The sequence below is a fragment of the Stenella coeruleoalba genome, assembly GCF_951394435.1.
Source record: "Stenella coeruleoalba genome assembly, chromosome: 16".
Classification (NCBI taxonomy): Eukaryota; Metazoa; Chordata; class Mammalia; order Artiodactyla; family Delphinidae; genus Stenella; species Stenella coeruleoalba.
Window position 1 is genome coordinate 19,068,781 of NC_137162.1, and position 18,193 is coordinate 19,086,973.

General features: G+C 33.7%; 1 protein-coding gene across 2 annotated transcripts in view; it reads right to left on the minus strand.

The window, feature by feature from the left end:
• Positions 1-8: 8 nt before the first annotated feature.
• PDCD4 (programmed cell death 4) overlaps positions 9-18,193 on the minus strand; it is a 29,829-nt gene continuing 11,644 nt past the window's right edge. Inside the window, exons 4-12 of one of the 2 annotated variants that reach the window (XM_079899385.1) lie at positions 16,559-16,653; positions 15,365-15,478; positions 13,047-13,268; positions 11,395-11,492; positions 10,346-10,460; positions 7,683-7,790; positions 6,188-6,298; positions 5,374-5,513; positions 9-751 (exon numbers count right to left, since the gene is read on the minus strand). In XM_079899385.1, coding sequence (XP_079755511.1) covers positions 691-751; positions 5,374-5,513; positions 6,188-6,298; positions 7,683-7,790; positions 10,346-10,460; positions 11,395-11,492; positions 13,047-13,268; positions 15,365-15,478; positions 16,559-16,653 — 1,064 coding nt within the window. In that variant the 3' untranslated portion in view covers positions 9-690. The remainder of the gene's footprint in view (positions 752-5,373; positions 5,514-6,187; positions 6,299-7,682; positions 7,791-10,345; positions 10,461-11,394; positions 11,493-13,046; positions 13,269-15,364; positions 15,479-16,558; positions 16,654-18,193) is intronic. The other variant, XM_079899384.1, reaches the window with a different exon arrangement.

An 18,193-nucleotide genomic window follows, 5' to 3' on the forward strand; every position in this document is an offset into this window, starting at 1 on the left:
AAAGGTACTCCCAATAAAGAATCAACACTGCTTCACATGTTTTATTTTGTCATACATTCTTCTAGAACTGGGTTCATTCGTCCAGTTTTGTAGAAAAATAGATGTTCCAGCCACCATTTACTTAACTGTCTAGTCTTTAAGACCGAGCAATGTTCCCTGGAAAGATGAATAAGTCTCATAACTAAGTCATTTTTTTAAAATTCTTTAAGACAAAGAAATAACTTTTTTTTTTTTTTTTTTTTTTTTACTCCCAAAGCACAGTATTTCAACAGCAGCAGCCAACATGGGGTTTTAGCAGCTTAACTTTACCCCCTAAATAAAGCTTTGTATAAACCAGTGATTTTACTACAAAAACACTGTCCTTGAAAGAAAGGAGTGGCAGTCAGACATCAATGCAAAACTTGGAATGATTATGTCATAAACATGGCACTTAAAAAAGGTAGCTTATGAGAATATCCCACTTAAGAAGTGGTTACTTTTCTGTCCCTCCTTTACACGCTCAAAAAAGAAAAAGAAAAAACACTTACTTTAAAAATTTCCCTTAAATGTAAGTTTACAAAATTTCAAAAATGCCTTGTACCCAAAACAAGTGCTAAAAAAAAAAAAAAAACCAAAAAACTGTGCTAACAACTCTTACAATTCAGATATATATATTTTTTATAACATCTAAGACTGCAAGAGTTCTTATATTCAGTAGCTCTCTGGTTTAAGACGACCTCCATCTCCTTCACTTACAAAACGTTTTCTGCCCCTGCAATGAAAAGAACACAAACATGAAAACAGATACAAATTCTGACTACAGTCAACTAAAAGAATTTAAAACTTCATCTTTTTTGGTTATTCATTAATTTCCAAAGCAATCTACAGATTCAATGCAATCCCTATCAAATTAGCAATGGCATTTTTCACAGAACTAGAACAAAAAATTGCACAATTTGTATGGAAACACAAAAGACCCTGAATAGCCAAAACAATCTTTAGAAACAGAGCTGGAGGAATCAGGCTCCCGGACTTCAAACTACACTACAAAGCTACAGTAATCAAGACAGTATGGTACTGGCACAAAAACAGAAATATAAATCAATGGAACAGGATAGAAAGCCCTGAGATAAACCCACGCACATATGGTCACCTTATCTTTAATAAAGGAGACAAGAATATACAATGGAGAAAAGACAGCCTCTTCAGTAAGGGGTGCTGGGAAAACTGGACAGCTACATGTGAAAGAATGAAATTAGAACACTCCCTAACACCATACACAAAAATAAACTCAAAATGGATTAAAGACCTAAATGTAAGGCCAGAGACACTATCAAACTCTTAGAGGAAAACATAGGCAGAACGCTCTATGACATAAATCACAGCAAGATCCTTTTTGACCCACCTCCTAGAGAAATGGAAATAAAAATAAACAAATGGGACCTAATTAAACTTAAAGATTTTACATAGCAAAGGAAACCATAAACAAGACCAAAAGACAACCCTCAGAATGGGAGAAAATATTTGCAAATGAAGCAACTGACAAAGGATTAATCTCCAAAATTTACAAGCAGCTCATGCAGCTCAATATCAAAAAAAAAAAACAACCCAATCCAAAAATGGGCAGAAGACCTAAATAGACATTTCTCCAAAAAAGATATACAGATTGCCAACAAACACATGAAAGAATGCTCAACATCATTAATCGTTAGAGAAATGCAAATCAAAACTACAATGAGATACCATCTCACACCAGTCAGAATGGCCATCAAAAAAATCTAGAAACAATAAATGCTGGAGAGGGTGTGGAGAAAAGGGAACCCTCTTGCACTACTGGTGGGAATGTAAATTGAAACAGCCACTATGGAGAGCAGTATGGAGGTTCCTTAAAAAACTACAAATAGAACTACCATATGACCCAGCAATCCCACTACTGGGCATATACCCTGAGAAGACCATAATTCAGAAAGAGTCATGTACCACAATGTTCACTGCAGCTCTATTCACAATAGCCAGGACATGGAAGCAACCCAAGGGTCCATCAACAGATGAATGGATAAAGATGTGGCACATATATACAATGGAGTATTACTCAGCCATAAAAAGAAACGAAATTGAGTTATCTGTAGTGAGGTGGATGGACCTAGAGTCTGTCATACAGAGTCAAGTAAGTCAGTAAGAGATAAACAAATACCATATGCTGACACATACATATGGAAGCTAAAAAAAAGGTCATGAAGAACCTAGGGGCAAGATGGGAATAAAGACACAGACCTACTAGAGAATGGACTTGAGGACACGGAGAAGGGTAAGGGTAAGCTGGGACAAAGTGTGAGAGTGGCATGGACATATATACACTACCAAATGTAAAACTAACAGCTAGTGGGAAGCAGCCAAATAGCACAGGGAGAACAGCTCAGTGCTTTGTGACCACCTGGAGGGGTGGGATGGGGGGGAGGGAGACGCAAGAGGGAAGAGATATGGGGATATAATAATATGTATCACTGATTCACTTTGTTATAAAGCAGAAACACACCATTGTAAAGCAATTATACTCCAATAAAGATGTTAAAAAAAAAAAAAAAACAAATTCTGACTACAGTCAACTAAAAGAATTTAAAACTTCATCTTTTTTGGTTATTCATTAATTTTTGAAGGGGTGTATTGTCATTTATATTTTTAAAAGTCAGCATTCCTCTAAGTCTTTTGAAAAGACTTCCTCTGATACGTATCCTAGAACATATCAAATGAACTGCTTAATCTGAGCAGTTTTTAGTTAAATAAAAGCTTGATGATTGAAATAAGTTCACTGTCCAAATGAAGTCATGTAAAAAAAAAAATTAAAATATAAATAAGGCAAACATTATTATGCTGTCTGGAAATTTAATACAAACATGCCTCAAAATTATTGTGGGTTCAGTTCCAGATCACCACAATAAAGTGCTATCATATTACAATCACATGAATTTTTTGGTTTCCTGAATATAAAACTATGTTTACACAATACTGTGGCCTATTAAGTGTGCAATAAGCATTATGTCTAAAAACCCAATGTACATATCAAAATTTAAAACTACTTTATTGCTGAAAAATGCTAATTATTATCCGAGCCTTTAACAGGTCATTAATCTTTTTGCTGGTGGAGGGTTAGAAATACTGAGAACTACCAAAATGCAACACAGACACAAAGTGAGCAAATGCTGGTTGGGAAAATGGCACCAATAGACTTGTCAACGCTGGGTTTCCACAAACCTTCAATTTGTAAAAAACACAGCATCTGCAAAGCACAATGAAATGAGGTATGCCTGTATTTATTTCTAGTATGTCATTAATATTATTTGAAAGCTAAACACTGAACCAACTAGGAAACACCAAGATGATTGGGAATTATGCAAACTAGAGCTACAGAAGCTATCAAAATATCTATGTTTAAAAATGTTTAATTTTTTTCTCAGATATAGAAAAGCCATAACCTGAATGTGGAAAAACAGAGTCCAGTTAATTCCAGTATATGCCCCTTTTTAAAAAATATTTACTTATTTATTTATGTTCTTTTTTTTTGGCTGTGTTGGGTCTTCATTGCGGCATGTGGACTTGTCTCATTGCAGCACGCAGGCTTCTCTCTAATCGTGGCATGCAGGTTTACTCTCGCTAGTTGTGACTCGTGGGCTCCAGGACGCATCAGCTCTGTAGCTGTGGTGCGCGGGCTCCAGGGTGCATGGGCTCTGTAGTCACGGCGTGCGGGCTCCACAGCACGTGGGCTCTGTAGCTTGCAGCACGCAGGCTCTTGTTGAGGCACACGAGTTCAGTAGTTGTGGTGTGCGGGCTTAGTTGTCCCGCAGCATGTGGGATCTTAGTTCCCCGACCAGTGAATGAACCCATGTCCCCTGCATTGTAAGGCGGATTCTTTACCACTGGACGTCCCATATGGAAGTCCCATATGCCCCATTTTGAGATTTCTGCTATTTCAAACTCAAGAGACCTTCCTCTATAATGTAACCACACACTAGCTACATGTAGTGACAGCAGCCCAAGAGGAACAGTTGAACAGCAGCCTAAAGCAGTAAGTGCTAAACAGAACTTGAGCAGGATTAGCCCTTATTATTCTCTGACCCTAGACCAATACACACAGGCATTCAAGGTCACACATAAATGTGCACTCCGTCCAAATAAGCAAAAGGATAGAGATAAAAAGTAAAAGTTCTATGGAATACATAGAAGGTTTAGACATCTCTTCAAATGATCCTTGAAAGTAAAGCCACAATAGAAGTAACTAGTTAGACCTTTGAATAGAGGCTGAAAAATTTTTTAAAAGAGCCAGTGCCAAAGTTAACCCCTTTTCATACTAAGTCTAAATGTAAACCAGCTATATTTTCCTGAACGTAAAGGCTTCACACTATAATATTAGGAGATCAAGGCTGGAAATGAAGCAGCAAGTAGCAGAAAGCCTTGCCAAAGCTGGCAGTTGTTACTGATGTATACCACTTGGCACATCAGTACATCAATGATGCCATCACCAAAGTAGAGATCTACATTTTCAAACATTTTTATCAAAGCCATTAAAATGTATATTCCACCATTATCTTTTTCTTCTCTCTTAATGGCTTCTAAACTTTGTAGAGCAAAGGACACTATCGGGAAGTATTTTTTGAGATTTAATTCTCACAGTGCACTTACATAAAAATACATAAAGACTGAAACTTCTTCATATAAAAATAACAAAAACTTAAAATATAAAACAGACCCAGACCAGAGGGTTAGCTGTTGCTAAACTTTTATATCTATTACAATACAAACTTCATTATAAGCTTTAACAATAACAAAAAAAATTCATCAACTCCTAAGGAGTTTGAACCTAGCAGCACATATATAATACCTCCAAAAGAATCACACACACACTTTCTAGAGCGGTAAAATCCAATCAGTCCCAATTCTCCATTCTATGAGGGAGCAAAAGGAACCCACATGAAATACAGGAACGAACCTAGATCTTAAAAGCCAGAAAAAGTCTGGATCCATCCTTGGCTTCTACCGTGACCTTAGAAAATGTACATTACACTGCCGTAAGCCTCAATTTTTTCATCTCACTGGTGATATCTACTCTGAAATAATATTTAAACCACTTAGAACAGAGCCTGGTACACAGAACTACTCCACAAAATTATTTTCCTTCCAATGAACTGTGGCTTCATGAGGTAGTCCTATACAGATTTACAAGAGAACAAAATAAGCTTCACCCTTGTTTCTCCATAAATTCAGATGATTTTCACTGATGAGTGACTTCAGGGAAGATACTATTATTTTTCAGACACAGCTGGAATAACAGAAAATTAGCTTAGCCCTCCCAAGCACCTCAGCCAGTATTTCACGTTGAGAAAGTAATAAACAAAGTACCTTGAGGGACAAAGATCTCTGAGTTGTCTGGAAATTATTCCAGCCTGAAAACATTCTTCTACAAATCGCTCAAGCACAGAGTATGAATGTGGGACATCCAGATTAATGTCTGGAATTTCACTGTAAATTCTCTCATAACCCTAAAAACAATGGAATTACATACAGAGTTGTTAGCCCATATAAAATACATAATGCCATACAATCCATCACTATTATCAATCTATATTTAAGGCCAAATGTTCATATAATTAGACTGCAGTCAGATCCTAACCTCGAAAAGTACAAAGAGTAAGTCTATTTTTTTACAGAATATTTTCTTTAAAACTGTTCTCTCAAAAGAGCTTCAGGCAGACATTAGACGTTGGACACATTTCTTCCCCATCTACTTCTCTATAATACATTTACTACATTTTTAAAAAATAAAAGGCAAGTAAGAACCTCACCAATATTTAATAACAATGCATACAATTTTAAATAGGAATAAATTAAGTACTTTATAAATTTGTTAGAAATTCATGTTTCTCTCTAGATATAAAAAAGAAATTATCATATCTTAGAACTCTTGAAGAACACATACACATCACATTTTTCAAAATACAGGTTCAAAAATACTGGAGTATTTATTACTTGCCAGGAAATGGCTATAAGAGGTTCAAACATAAACAGTACCATTTATATATATATATATATATATATAGGCATAATATTACTACACAAGCCTAAAAGAAAATTCATTGACAATTTGTAATCTGTATTCAATCATATATATTTAAGATGTAAGCCTAAAAATTGTTCAAAATAATGTTATACTTACTCTTTTCATTTGGTCTAGAGTAATGGTAGAAGATTTCCAAAGAGATTTTAATAAGTCCAAAATCATTTTAAATGTACTTTCTCCAGTTGACTCTAAAACCATTACAATGGCCTAAAAATGGAATAAATGATTGAATTATTGCTCATTTTCATGTAAGAAACTACTCCTAAAATCTATCAGATCTCATCTCTAATATGTGTATATACATGTATAGATGAGGATGATTATAATTATAATTTTTGTGACTTTGTTTGAATAAAAAAAATCCAACAAGGACTCAGAGGCAAAAAATATACAAATTAATTATCACTGCAAAGTAAAGGAGCTGTTGCAGTGGAGGATTACTGGACTGAACGTCATATGACATAATATGAGTGTGTTTCGTATTCAGTAGTTGCAATCATTGTTGCTTTTGTTGCGATCATCCATTTACAATGCTTGGTGTCAGTTTATTTATCTCTTGTAAAAATAAAATACAGTGTGTGTGTCGGGGGGAAATAAATAAATAAATAATAAGATGAGGAAACTAATACTTTAAAAGTTAAAATGAATCACTCAAAAGCACACAGATGAGAAGTGCAAGGCTAAGATTTAAATCTAGAACTGCTAAACATTATCTAAGTACTTTTCATTTAACTCAAACCTCCTGGCATTATCATTATCTGAGATAAAATGACAGATGCTATATAGAAATTAAAGCCAATGCATTGTGTTAACATATTGCCAAACATCTAATACAATATGTTAAGGGGGCATATTCTGGAATGAAAACATTATTTTAATAAAGATATTATAAAATAAAGGAAAAATCTGGAAAGTACATATCATGAATATGAATGTTTTTATAAAGTTAAAAATACTCTTACTGTATGATCCAGAAATTCAACACCTAGGTATTTACCCGAGAAAAATGAAAAGATATGTCCACACAAAACCTGTGAGTGAATATTTATGACTGCTTTTTTTTAATAATCACTCAAACTGGAAACAATATGGTAGGTCTATTAAATGCAATATCACCCAGCACTAAAAAGTGAATTTACTGTTACATAAAATGACATGGACATATCTTAAATGCATTATGCTACCTGAAGAAGGTCAGACACACAGTATGATTCCATTTATATGACTGATAGTCTGGGAAGGGCACAACTATAGGGACAAACATTAGATTAGTGGTTACCAGGAGATGATAGTGGTAGGGGAGCAGGTTAGCCCCAAACTTTTGGAAGTGATGGAAATGTTCTATATTCTGAGATAGTGATTATGTGACTTGATACATTTGTCAAAACTTCATTGAACTGCACAGCTAAAGAGTATATTTTACTCTAAATTATACCTTGATAAAAAAAGAAAAAATTGTAAAACCCTCTCCCCCTTAATATTAAAATTTTTAAAAGAAAACAAAAATGTATGTTATTAAAGAAGCATTATGTCACTGTGGTGCAAAAAGGAACACTTAATAATTCTTTTTGGAATGTCAAAGTAATCTTACTTCATATACAAGCTCATGGTGAAAATGAGGTACTTCCAGTTCCTTAAGGCAATGTTCAGCTTCAGATATGTCTCCAGAGAGTAAATACTCTTTCAGCAGCATAACAATCTATTAGATTTCAAGATTGAGATGTGTTAGAATTCTTGATTTTTAAAAAATTCTGTTTTGCCTAAGGATTTATTTACCCTCATCTCAATATAGTACATGATAAATAGGTCACAGACAGTTGTCTAAGAATAGTCTTGACATGACACTATCATAACAGAATTTTTTAATAATTAAAAAGCAAATTCCCAAATTTTAAATGGTTCATAGTCATGAAGGTAATGCAGTGTTTCGGTGTGTTTCAATAATCCACTGCGATCGATGAGTAGACTTAAGATGTGTTTGGCCTGAGTTGTGACCATAATGCTTCAATGCTCCCTGTAAAACAAGGGACCCTAAATACCACTAGAGGGCACTAACTGAAAGTCTCAAAATGAATTTTTAAAGTGGTGCAAACCCATTTCCATCGGCATGACATTAAGTGGGAGCCAAAAAATGAGAGATAATAGGGCTTTACTAGACAGGGCAAAGATTTCCAAAGCAGTTTTCTCTTTTCTCTACAACTGAAGATTTGAGGACCATTATTTAAAACGTTCGTCAGTAATTCAGCTTCCAGTTATAGCTAAGGAGGCAAGTCTTGACTCTCCTGTTGAAAGTTGCACAAGAACATCTATGGCTCCAGAGAAAAGAAGTTTTTCAACACAAGAACTTCAACGAGGAATGTCCTCCCCTATACATCGCCTGTTAAAATAATCTTTGCACCTAGTAGACACTCAATGAATATTGGCTGACTGAAATCTCATTTAAGTATGTTCTACTTTCAACTTCTACAATGTATTTCCATTAAAAGTATAGTAAAATTTGATCAACAGAATATATCTTGATGAATAATTGCTATTATGCTTTAGGAAAATAAATATTTGAAGCATGTTACTTGAATAAAGTATTTTCACTTTATAATTATAAGCTAATATATTTATTATTTAAATTATATCACTTAGTTTTTTAACTTTGTTATTAATTTAAAGTATTTAAGTGTTTCCCATTGGGTCCCATGTATTGTTGAGAACGATAAATTATAAATACATGTATATATTTCTGAAAGTCCTCTCTGTCCAACTCATCCTTCCATGTAAAATAAATGAATATCCAAATAATGTCAACCTCATATATTGGTAGTTTTACTTCAATTTCATCGTGACCATTTTTTGTTGTTGTGATAATTCACATACCATAAAACAGTTCGGCAGTTTCTCAAAATATTAATTTTGAGAAGCATTATCATCCTAACAATATTAAATCTTTCAGTCCATAAACATGGGATATCTTTCTACTTATTTAGGCCTTATTTAATTGCTTTCAACAGTGTTTTGCAGTTTTTGGTGCACAAGATTTGCAGTTCCTTTGTTAAATTTATTCCTTTGTATTTTAATCTTTTTTATGCTATTACAAATGCAACTGTTTTCTTAATTTCATTTCAGACCATTCATTGCATTGCTAGTGTACAAAAGACCTAGAATTAAATTCTGTACACTGATCTTGTATCCTGCAACTGTGCTGAATTCGTTTATAATAGTTTGGTGTTTTTGTTTTTTTGAGAATTCACTTGGATTTTCTGTATACAGATCATGTCATCTGGGAACAGAGATAGTTTTACTTCTTCTTTTCCAACTTAGATGCCTTTATTTTATTTTCTTGCTGAACTGCTCCGGTACTTCCACTGTTTTTATACCTCAATTTTTGTAATAACTTTAAAAATTTTTTAAAACAGATATTGCAATCATGACATTACAAACACCAACTCATCTACCTTAACATATATAAAAACAAAACTGGTCAAAGCTCTAACAATATTTAGAGCTCCTTAACACTCAAACTTGGTATACATATCATTAAAATATTTATTAAATATCAAAACTATAGTCACATGAAAGATTATACTCAAAAATCAGAAGCACATGTACTATATAAATCTTCTAATTTTCTTAAAAATCTTCAAATAGGATTAACTACTTTTTCTGGTTTCTTATTATAGAATATCACTTTGCTGCCAGAAAAAAAAATCCAGAGAGAATAAATATGGTATTAATGCAAAAACCAATTACTTTTTCTTTTAAAGAATGCATACAGGTAGTGAACTTCCCTACAAAAATCTACCACTCTGATCTACTCTAGTGTTCATAATGCATAACTTACAATCTGAGACCACCCAGTTTCAAACTGCTCTTATAAATATGGACATTTACTGAATAACTACAAAACAGAAACTCAACAGTCTGAAAAATTTTACATTCCAAGAAAAAGACTTTAGGTATTCCTTTGAGGTTCCTACACAGCCTTCTTCATGAAAACCCCTTTAACTTCATGAAAGCCCCTTTAACTTAACACAGTCTTAGTTTAAGTCAGAGAAACCATAAAAATTTAATAATGACTATATAATTATTGTATAATTTATAGCAAAAGGGCATAAATCCAAATATATAAGGATTATTCCATTTTCCACTTGCAGCTATAAGACTGAAATTAATTTTTGTCCACAACAATACCAGCTAGAGGGTAGAGTTTGTTTCCTTGAAGAATACATATAAATTAAGCTAAAGACAATGCCCAGTAGTTACCTCTTTAACAAGGTGGTTAAGAGACTGCTGCCCACCTCCAGAGCCCCAAACACTGTCCTTGCGCTTTCCACCTTTAGACATACTCAGAAGCACGGTAGCCTTGTCCAGAGCAGCTCTACAAAAAAAAAAAAAAGTTAATTTTGACATATGGACATGCTTGAGATTGACCAAATTATGGATGAAGTTGGGGGAAAAAACCCCATATACACTAAAAGCTTTCATATAACATAAAAGCAACCTAAAGTTCAGAAGTCTCTTAAAAAACTATTTTTCAAGATAAAAAGTTGGGAACAAAAAAAAGTTGCTTCTCATATTAATATTCTCTCACTCATTTCCATTTCTTGGTCAACAAAAGTCTAATAACGTTATTTCAAAATTACTGATCTAGCCTGAGAAGCAATGTTTCACCTAAAACTAACTTTTACATAGATCCATGCCTTTCCACCAGGGCAACCATGCCACTCTGACCTGAAGTAGTCCTAGAAAATTAATATCTATACCTGTGAAAACCTAAGACATGGCTAAGTACAAGTCTAAGTTTCCAGGAAGTTATGAAAAATCACTGAGCATAACTCCCAAATATCACATTTAGCTTAAAATTATACCAAAGAAAAAAGTGAAAAACATTATTTCCTAAGATTTCTATAGCAAATAAATACAGAATTGAAAACAGGGCTCCTTTGTTAATACTGTCCATCTTATTAGAATATTAAATAATTACAGAATATTAAAACCTAAAGGGACCTTAAAAAACATTCCAAGTCCCATCCTTTCATTTTATAAATAAGGAAACTGAGGCCGAGAGAAAAGTGGCTTGACATAAAGGTAGCTAACAGTTTAGCTAAAACCCAGAACTTCTGCATTATAGTACTGTCTTCTTTCTGTTATATCATGTCAAGAATCTCTCAATTTTGTTTTAATGGTAAAGAGTACACAAAAATGACAAATAGGCGTCCACAAAGTCTGATTAATTCAAGTGTCATTTCAACAGAATCCTGTAGAACTTTCCCCTATTTTGAAAGTCTAAGTAGAAAAATTAATTTACTTACCTAGCCTGTACACAATCTACAGTTCCTTTGTAACTATCAATATAGGTATTACATAAAATTCCATCTCCAACAGCTCTAGCAATAAACTGGCCCACCAGCTATAATAAGAAAAAAAAAAAGAGCTATATAAAAAAATCTAAAATAAAGCTTTATAGGACACAATTTCTAAAAACATAAATGATAAAGACTGGTTGAACTACACAGTCAATACCTAAGACATGTTGGAGTATTCAAAAAACACCTATTTAGCACCTACTGTTTATGCCTGGCATACACTCCCACATCTTAACCTTCAAGTTAAAAGCCATGGGGGCATAAAATATCTGTTTTGCTCACTACTGAATCCCCAACACGTTGCACACTGCTTGAAACATAGCATATAATCAAAAATACTTGCTAGTAAGTCAATGACTTAATAGTCAAGAGAAACATCTCTTCTGGAAAGAAAAAAATTGGACTATGGTCTCTCAAAACTGTTTGATTAAAGGAATTTATCTGAGGGGGAAAAGCTGTGCACAAATATTTATCTGAAAGTATGTTCATAGCATTACTTCTTAAAAAAACTGGAAACAACTTAGTGTCTAACAGTAATTGTGTGGTTGAATGGTATTTATGTAAGACGGTACACCGTGTGGCCAAATATGTTTACCACATTTTATGGTGTAAGAAAAATGAAGTTTACCAAGTAACATATACAGTATGATTCCACTTTTTATTAAAACAAAAAACGTAAGGATATGTAAAAACCATACACTGATATATACCCACAAAAAGTAGAACAGAAGATTTAAACACCAAAATGTTAACAGTGGTTATTTTTGCTGTCCTTTCTTCCTTTTGCCTTCTATTTTTCAAAACTTCTATAATGACTATTAACTTATGTACAGTTTTTTTTTAAAGTATGGGTATTGTATAAAAAGAAAAAAAATTCATGTTTGAATCACAGCTCAATACTGACACAGACTACTTACTGTCTGTCACAGGAAAGTAAAACAGAAACAGCATTTATGTTAACCTACCTATAGTCTATTCCTAAATTAACGTTTAAGTGCTCCTACCTTGCTTTAAAACTCTGCTCAGGTAAATAGCAACGATTTCACACATTTTCAATTTCAACCAGAAAGTCATATTATAGTGTCAGCATGTATGAAATCTAATAAAAGTAAAAGGCTTTGAACAGAATCTAAACAACAAAAGCATACATAAGTCATGAATTTTCTAATTATTTCCCCACAAAGCTACAAAAGGGAACAATCTTATTTATCATTATTTTTATAATAAACATTAGTGAAGCAAACTCAATCCTCAATTATAACAATCTACGTTTTTTAAAAATCCTAGCTCATGAAACAGCTTAACTACATGTAATAGAGAATATACAGACAGCAAAAAAACATGACCTAGAAACTATACAGAGCATGGGGGGGAAAAGTAAGATATAAAATTACAGTGTGATGAAAACTATGTTGCGGGGGTGAAAACAGCTAGGGAAAAAAATACACTAAAACATTAGAGGGCTATCTTTGTGTGACAGGGAATATGGGCCAGTTTTTCTTCTTTCATCTAATAAAATTTCCTAGGAGTATGTATTAGTTCTATACTTGCAAGTGAAGTAGACGGAGAGAATGAACAAGAGGAAGAATCATACAAACCTGTGGTGCTCTAGGAGTATCCAATGCTAATTCAGGTAGATCTTTCAACAATTTATCAAATGATTTTTCTACATCATTTGTGCTCATTACTGTCCCACAAAGGTCAGAAAGAAGCTTAGATGTCATTTCTCTATGACTAGCTTTTCCCTCCAATGCCAATGACACTGCCAACACTGGTACTCCACTTTTCATTTCGCCAAGATTTAAATCTCTTAGCATTTCCTATTCAAAAAAAAAAAAGTATGTCACTGCCTATAGTTCAATTTAATTTACTTTTATTTTTGAAAAAAATCAAGATATTACCCATATATCCTTCTCTCTCCTTGACTGGAAAAAATCAGAGAAACACTCAAAATTTGGGGATAAGATAAATACATCTTTTTCTACATATAAATACTGATCCACTTTAAGCTTCAACTGTCTGAACATCACTAAAATCAAGAATGTGAACTACACCTAAAATAGTTTATTAAACTACATAGTATTGCTAAGTTTGGTGTTAGGAGTTAACTAACCCTCTGCCTTATACTCTATTACTTCTAGAAATAGTGTTTTATGAGCATTTGTAGGGAAATTCATTTTACATTATCATAAGCTGTTTATACTCTCTTCACCCAAATATTTATACTTTCATATAAAGTTTAAAATGAGATCTTAAACCACTGTTTTTAAGTGGGATTATTGTTTTAAATGCTGGGATAAAGTAAAATTTTCTCTTAAAAAATATAATAGCAGCAGCTAATACTTACTGACCACTTACAGTGTATCAGGAATTATAACAGCCACCTTAGTTTATACTCTTTGAGGGAGGTATTATCATCATACTCACCACACCCAAAGCACAGAAAAATTAAGTATTTGCTGAGGGCACCCAGAGGAGTGCCCAGGTTGGAAGTGGAATATAGGCAGTATGACCACAGAGACTAACTTGTAACTCGGTTACTTAGAGTAACGACTACTAACAAGGACACCGGTTAGGTAAGCTGAACAAATACTTGGTTTTATTCCTACAAAACCTCAAAGCTATCAAACCTCATATTATCAGACAAACCAAGAAAACCCAGTCTAGGGGCTGCCCTGGTGGCACAGTGGTTGAGAGTCCGCCTGCTGACGGGTTCGTACCCCGGTCCGGGAAGATCCCACATGCCATGGAGCGGCTGGGCCCGTGAGCCATGGCTGCTGAGCCTGCGCGTCTGGAGCTTGTGCTCCGCAACGAGAGAGGCCACAACAGTGAGAGGCCCACGTACCACAAAAAAAAAAAAGAAAACCAGTCTGAATTAAAAGAATCTAAATTATAAAAATCTTCTATGGAGATGCAATTTTATTACTTTAAGTCAGTAATACTAAACTACTGAACTAGACCAATAATTAAATTTTACCCTTTTAGATTTACTTTACAAACAATTTGTAACACAGTAAATGTTCCCATACAAATTATGCTTCAAAAACACATTTGTGGGGCTTCCCTGGTGGTGCAGTGGTTAAGAATCCACCTGCCAATGCAGAGGACATGGGTTCGAGCCCCGGTCCGGGAAGATCCCACATGCCACGGAGCAACTAAGCCCATGTGCCACAACTACTGAGCCTGTGCTCTAGAGCCCGCGAACTACAACTACTGAAGCCCGTGTGCCACAACTACTGAAGCCCATGTGCCTTGAGCCTGTGCTCCACAACGAGAAGCCACCACAATGAGAAGCTCGCACACCACAACAAAGAGTAGACCCCGCTCACCACAACTAGAGAAAGCCTGCACACAGCAACCAAGACCCAAAGCAGCCCAAAATTAAATAAATTAAATAAATTAATTAAATATATAAATTTAAAGCAAAAAACCACCACACATTTGTTCTCTTGATTTCTGCATGCATTCTTTTCCAAACTTTTGTATCTGTGTTCTTTTCTGGACAGAGTACAAAGATAAATTTTATTCTAGTCCTAAGCATTGAAATGAATGTCAAAAAAATGGAACTGAGGCATTTTTAATGCGATCCCTAAGGACATTTTAGAAGGTCCATAAATGCCTTGAAATTAATTATATTTTATAAACTATCAATTATAAAAATGCTATAATTATAAAAATTATTGTGTTGTGCCATTTTTCAGAGAAGAAAATGGCACAGAGCCCTCATCTGATCCCAAATAGGTAAGAAGTGGTCTAAATAAAATTTTAGTCCATTTCTTAGTTAGAAATTCATTTATGCATAAGAAAATGCTTAAACTTTTTCAGTGATCCAAGATCATTCTGAATACGATGTTTTGCTTTTAACAGTGTCTGCTCTCCTATATTAAATAAATTATATTTTCAACTTTAAACCTACCGCAACTTCATTAGTATCTCCGTGCTCAAAATATTCCTGTATGATTGGTGTTAAAGTCTTCTCAAATGCCATTTCATCCAAAGGCAAAACTACAGTTTCATAAACACAGTTTTCCTGGAAAGGGAAGGGGCAGAAAGTTATAAATTAAAGAACAAAATATTCAGATGAACTGAAATTGTTTCACAATTTTATACTCCAACTGGTTAGTAATACCCATTCAGGGCAAGAAAAAGAGATGCTACATACTTTGATCACTTGTATAATATAAAAACAGAATCTATGTCACTGTTCTTTTATAAAATCTGAATACGATAAACCAACATACAGATTAAAACCACTAACTACAGCAAATATATGACTTGCTTCTGATCCCCCATATCTTCTGTTAATTTTTTTTCTCTCTCCCACAAAACCAATACTTCAGTGACCAAAAAGCTTTAAGCTTCCTATCACACCTAGTAGTTTCATTAAAACGTCACTTAAAAAAAAAAAAAAACAGCAGGAGCCAAAGCCTTCATGATTAGTATTATGATAATAAAAAAGCCCTTATAACAAAAATCAATGTTGTAGTGACCAAAAAATCTCTTAAGGAAAAAGCATTATTCAACTGAAATTTCAAAAAGAATAAGATGTCCAATAATCTTCTATCCCCCTTTCCTGCAAAAAAAAGCCCTGAAATGTTTATATGCAACTCGTGACTGGCTTCAGTCTAACAACATACTTTCAAGTCTTTCAAGACTATATATTAAAATTAGAACATTTAGCAAAGATTTTATAGTACTTGAATCCTACTAGTTTTAAAATATATTTTTCATGTTCCCTTAGAAATATTTCCATGTTTAATTATTAAATTCAGAAACCAAGTGCAAATTATTCATACATTACTATCAGTTAACTTGGTTTTCTAATCCAAAATTAACCTGACAGTCTGAAAGGACTGAATATATATGATTTAGATATACATACTAATGTGTGTAATATGTGTACACACATATATACACACTCATATACATATCAGATAATCACACAAATTATAATGACACATTATAAAATTATATATATATATATGATTTGAATGGTATAGACTATACATATAGAATACATGATTTGACAAATATGAGTATACTACAAACATGAGGTCAAAAAGTTTATAAGTATTTTAAGTATATATTACAGAAAGTAAAACACTTCTACCTGGTCATCATCATAGTTAGGATCTTTCACATCCACCTCCTCCACATCATATACCTGTCCAGGTGTACCCCAGACACCTTTGCCTCCAGCACCACCTGAAAAAGTTTAGAACTGAGAAAGGAGAGTGCATAATGTCCATAGTTCATAAATTTTAATTGAAATCTGAAATAATTCTAGATGTTCAGGTGTTAATTCAATAGCAGTTAAAAAACTGTATTTTAATTTCTATGCTAGTGATTTTGCCAGTTGAGAATTATATGTTAAGCCTCTTTTTATTCAGATCACTGATTTTTCAGTAATGATTAGATATTACATAGTTTATAACCTATTTCCAGAAAAACAAGTTGAAATAGCCTACAAAGTTAAAACTAAAAAGGCAGATGCTTTAAAATAAAAGCAAAAACAAACAAACGAAAAAAATCAGAAAAATAGCTGTAGTGGTGACCTCAAGGCAAGTGATACTGCAGTGGAGCTCTAAATTCTATCTGACATATCTTGGGAACAGCAACAACAAAAAAGAAATATGCTGAGCCAGAAAGATGTGGCATGGAAAACGCCACAAGGGAGAAATTATTCAAAAACGAAGTACACTGACCACCATCAAATGTTTTAAAGTCAAATACTCTTTAGATATAAAAAGAAACAAATACTTCACAACTAGAAATATGTTACAAATAACTAATTGCTATTGAAGCATTAACAGAACTAATCATCATTTCTACTTCTCTACATACAAATTCACCAGCAGAAGTTTAACAATTCCAACTTTCAAGGTTGCTTTACTAAATAAACGTATTGAAATGTTTTTATAAGCTCAGTATATTGCATTATTTTTAAAGAACTTGTACAGTATCACCAGTTTTGGGGGGGGAGGTTTTTATTTTACACATAGAGTATAATTCTTGCCACCAGAGCAAAACAGAATCTGATAACTAGGTTTCATTTTGACCCAGCCAATGGTTGCAGAGCCATTCAACAAAAATAACAATTTCTGACAGGGCACAAAAACATTTTACAAGTATCCTAGGCCATAATTTGAAGCTCCCACCATTTAGAAGTTGGTGAAATCTCCAAATTGCATCAAAATTCTACGACAGACAGAGGCTGACAGACCCCTCATTCAACAAATATTTAAGTACCCAGATTGCTAGTCACTACTCCAGGCACTGGAGATACAGCAGTGAAACAAGACCATTCCACTCCAGTACCTAAAACAAACAGACCTGAAAAGAACTCAGAACCAGATCTACAAAATTATTAAAATTCTGACCCAGATATTACCAGTCAAATTATATTTATCATGTATTCTTAACAATGGACATAACTAATTAGATTCATTAGATAATAGACATGATGAATTTCTGACCCTACTTCTTTCAAGCAGAATTAGAGAATACATGCACAATTCTTAACCGTGAAGAACACTGGTGTGTATTTTGCTGGAAATATGAGATAAAGTACTGCTCAAGAAAACTAATCTACTCAAACAAGAAAAAAAGGTTCAACTTAAAAGAAAAAGTGGTATGGTCCTCAGATTATTACTATGTAAAAACATATACAAGCCGTAAAACCTTAACATTATCACTGTTTAAATTTCTCTCATTCTTAGAACAAGGAAACTGTAGTATAATAATC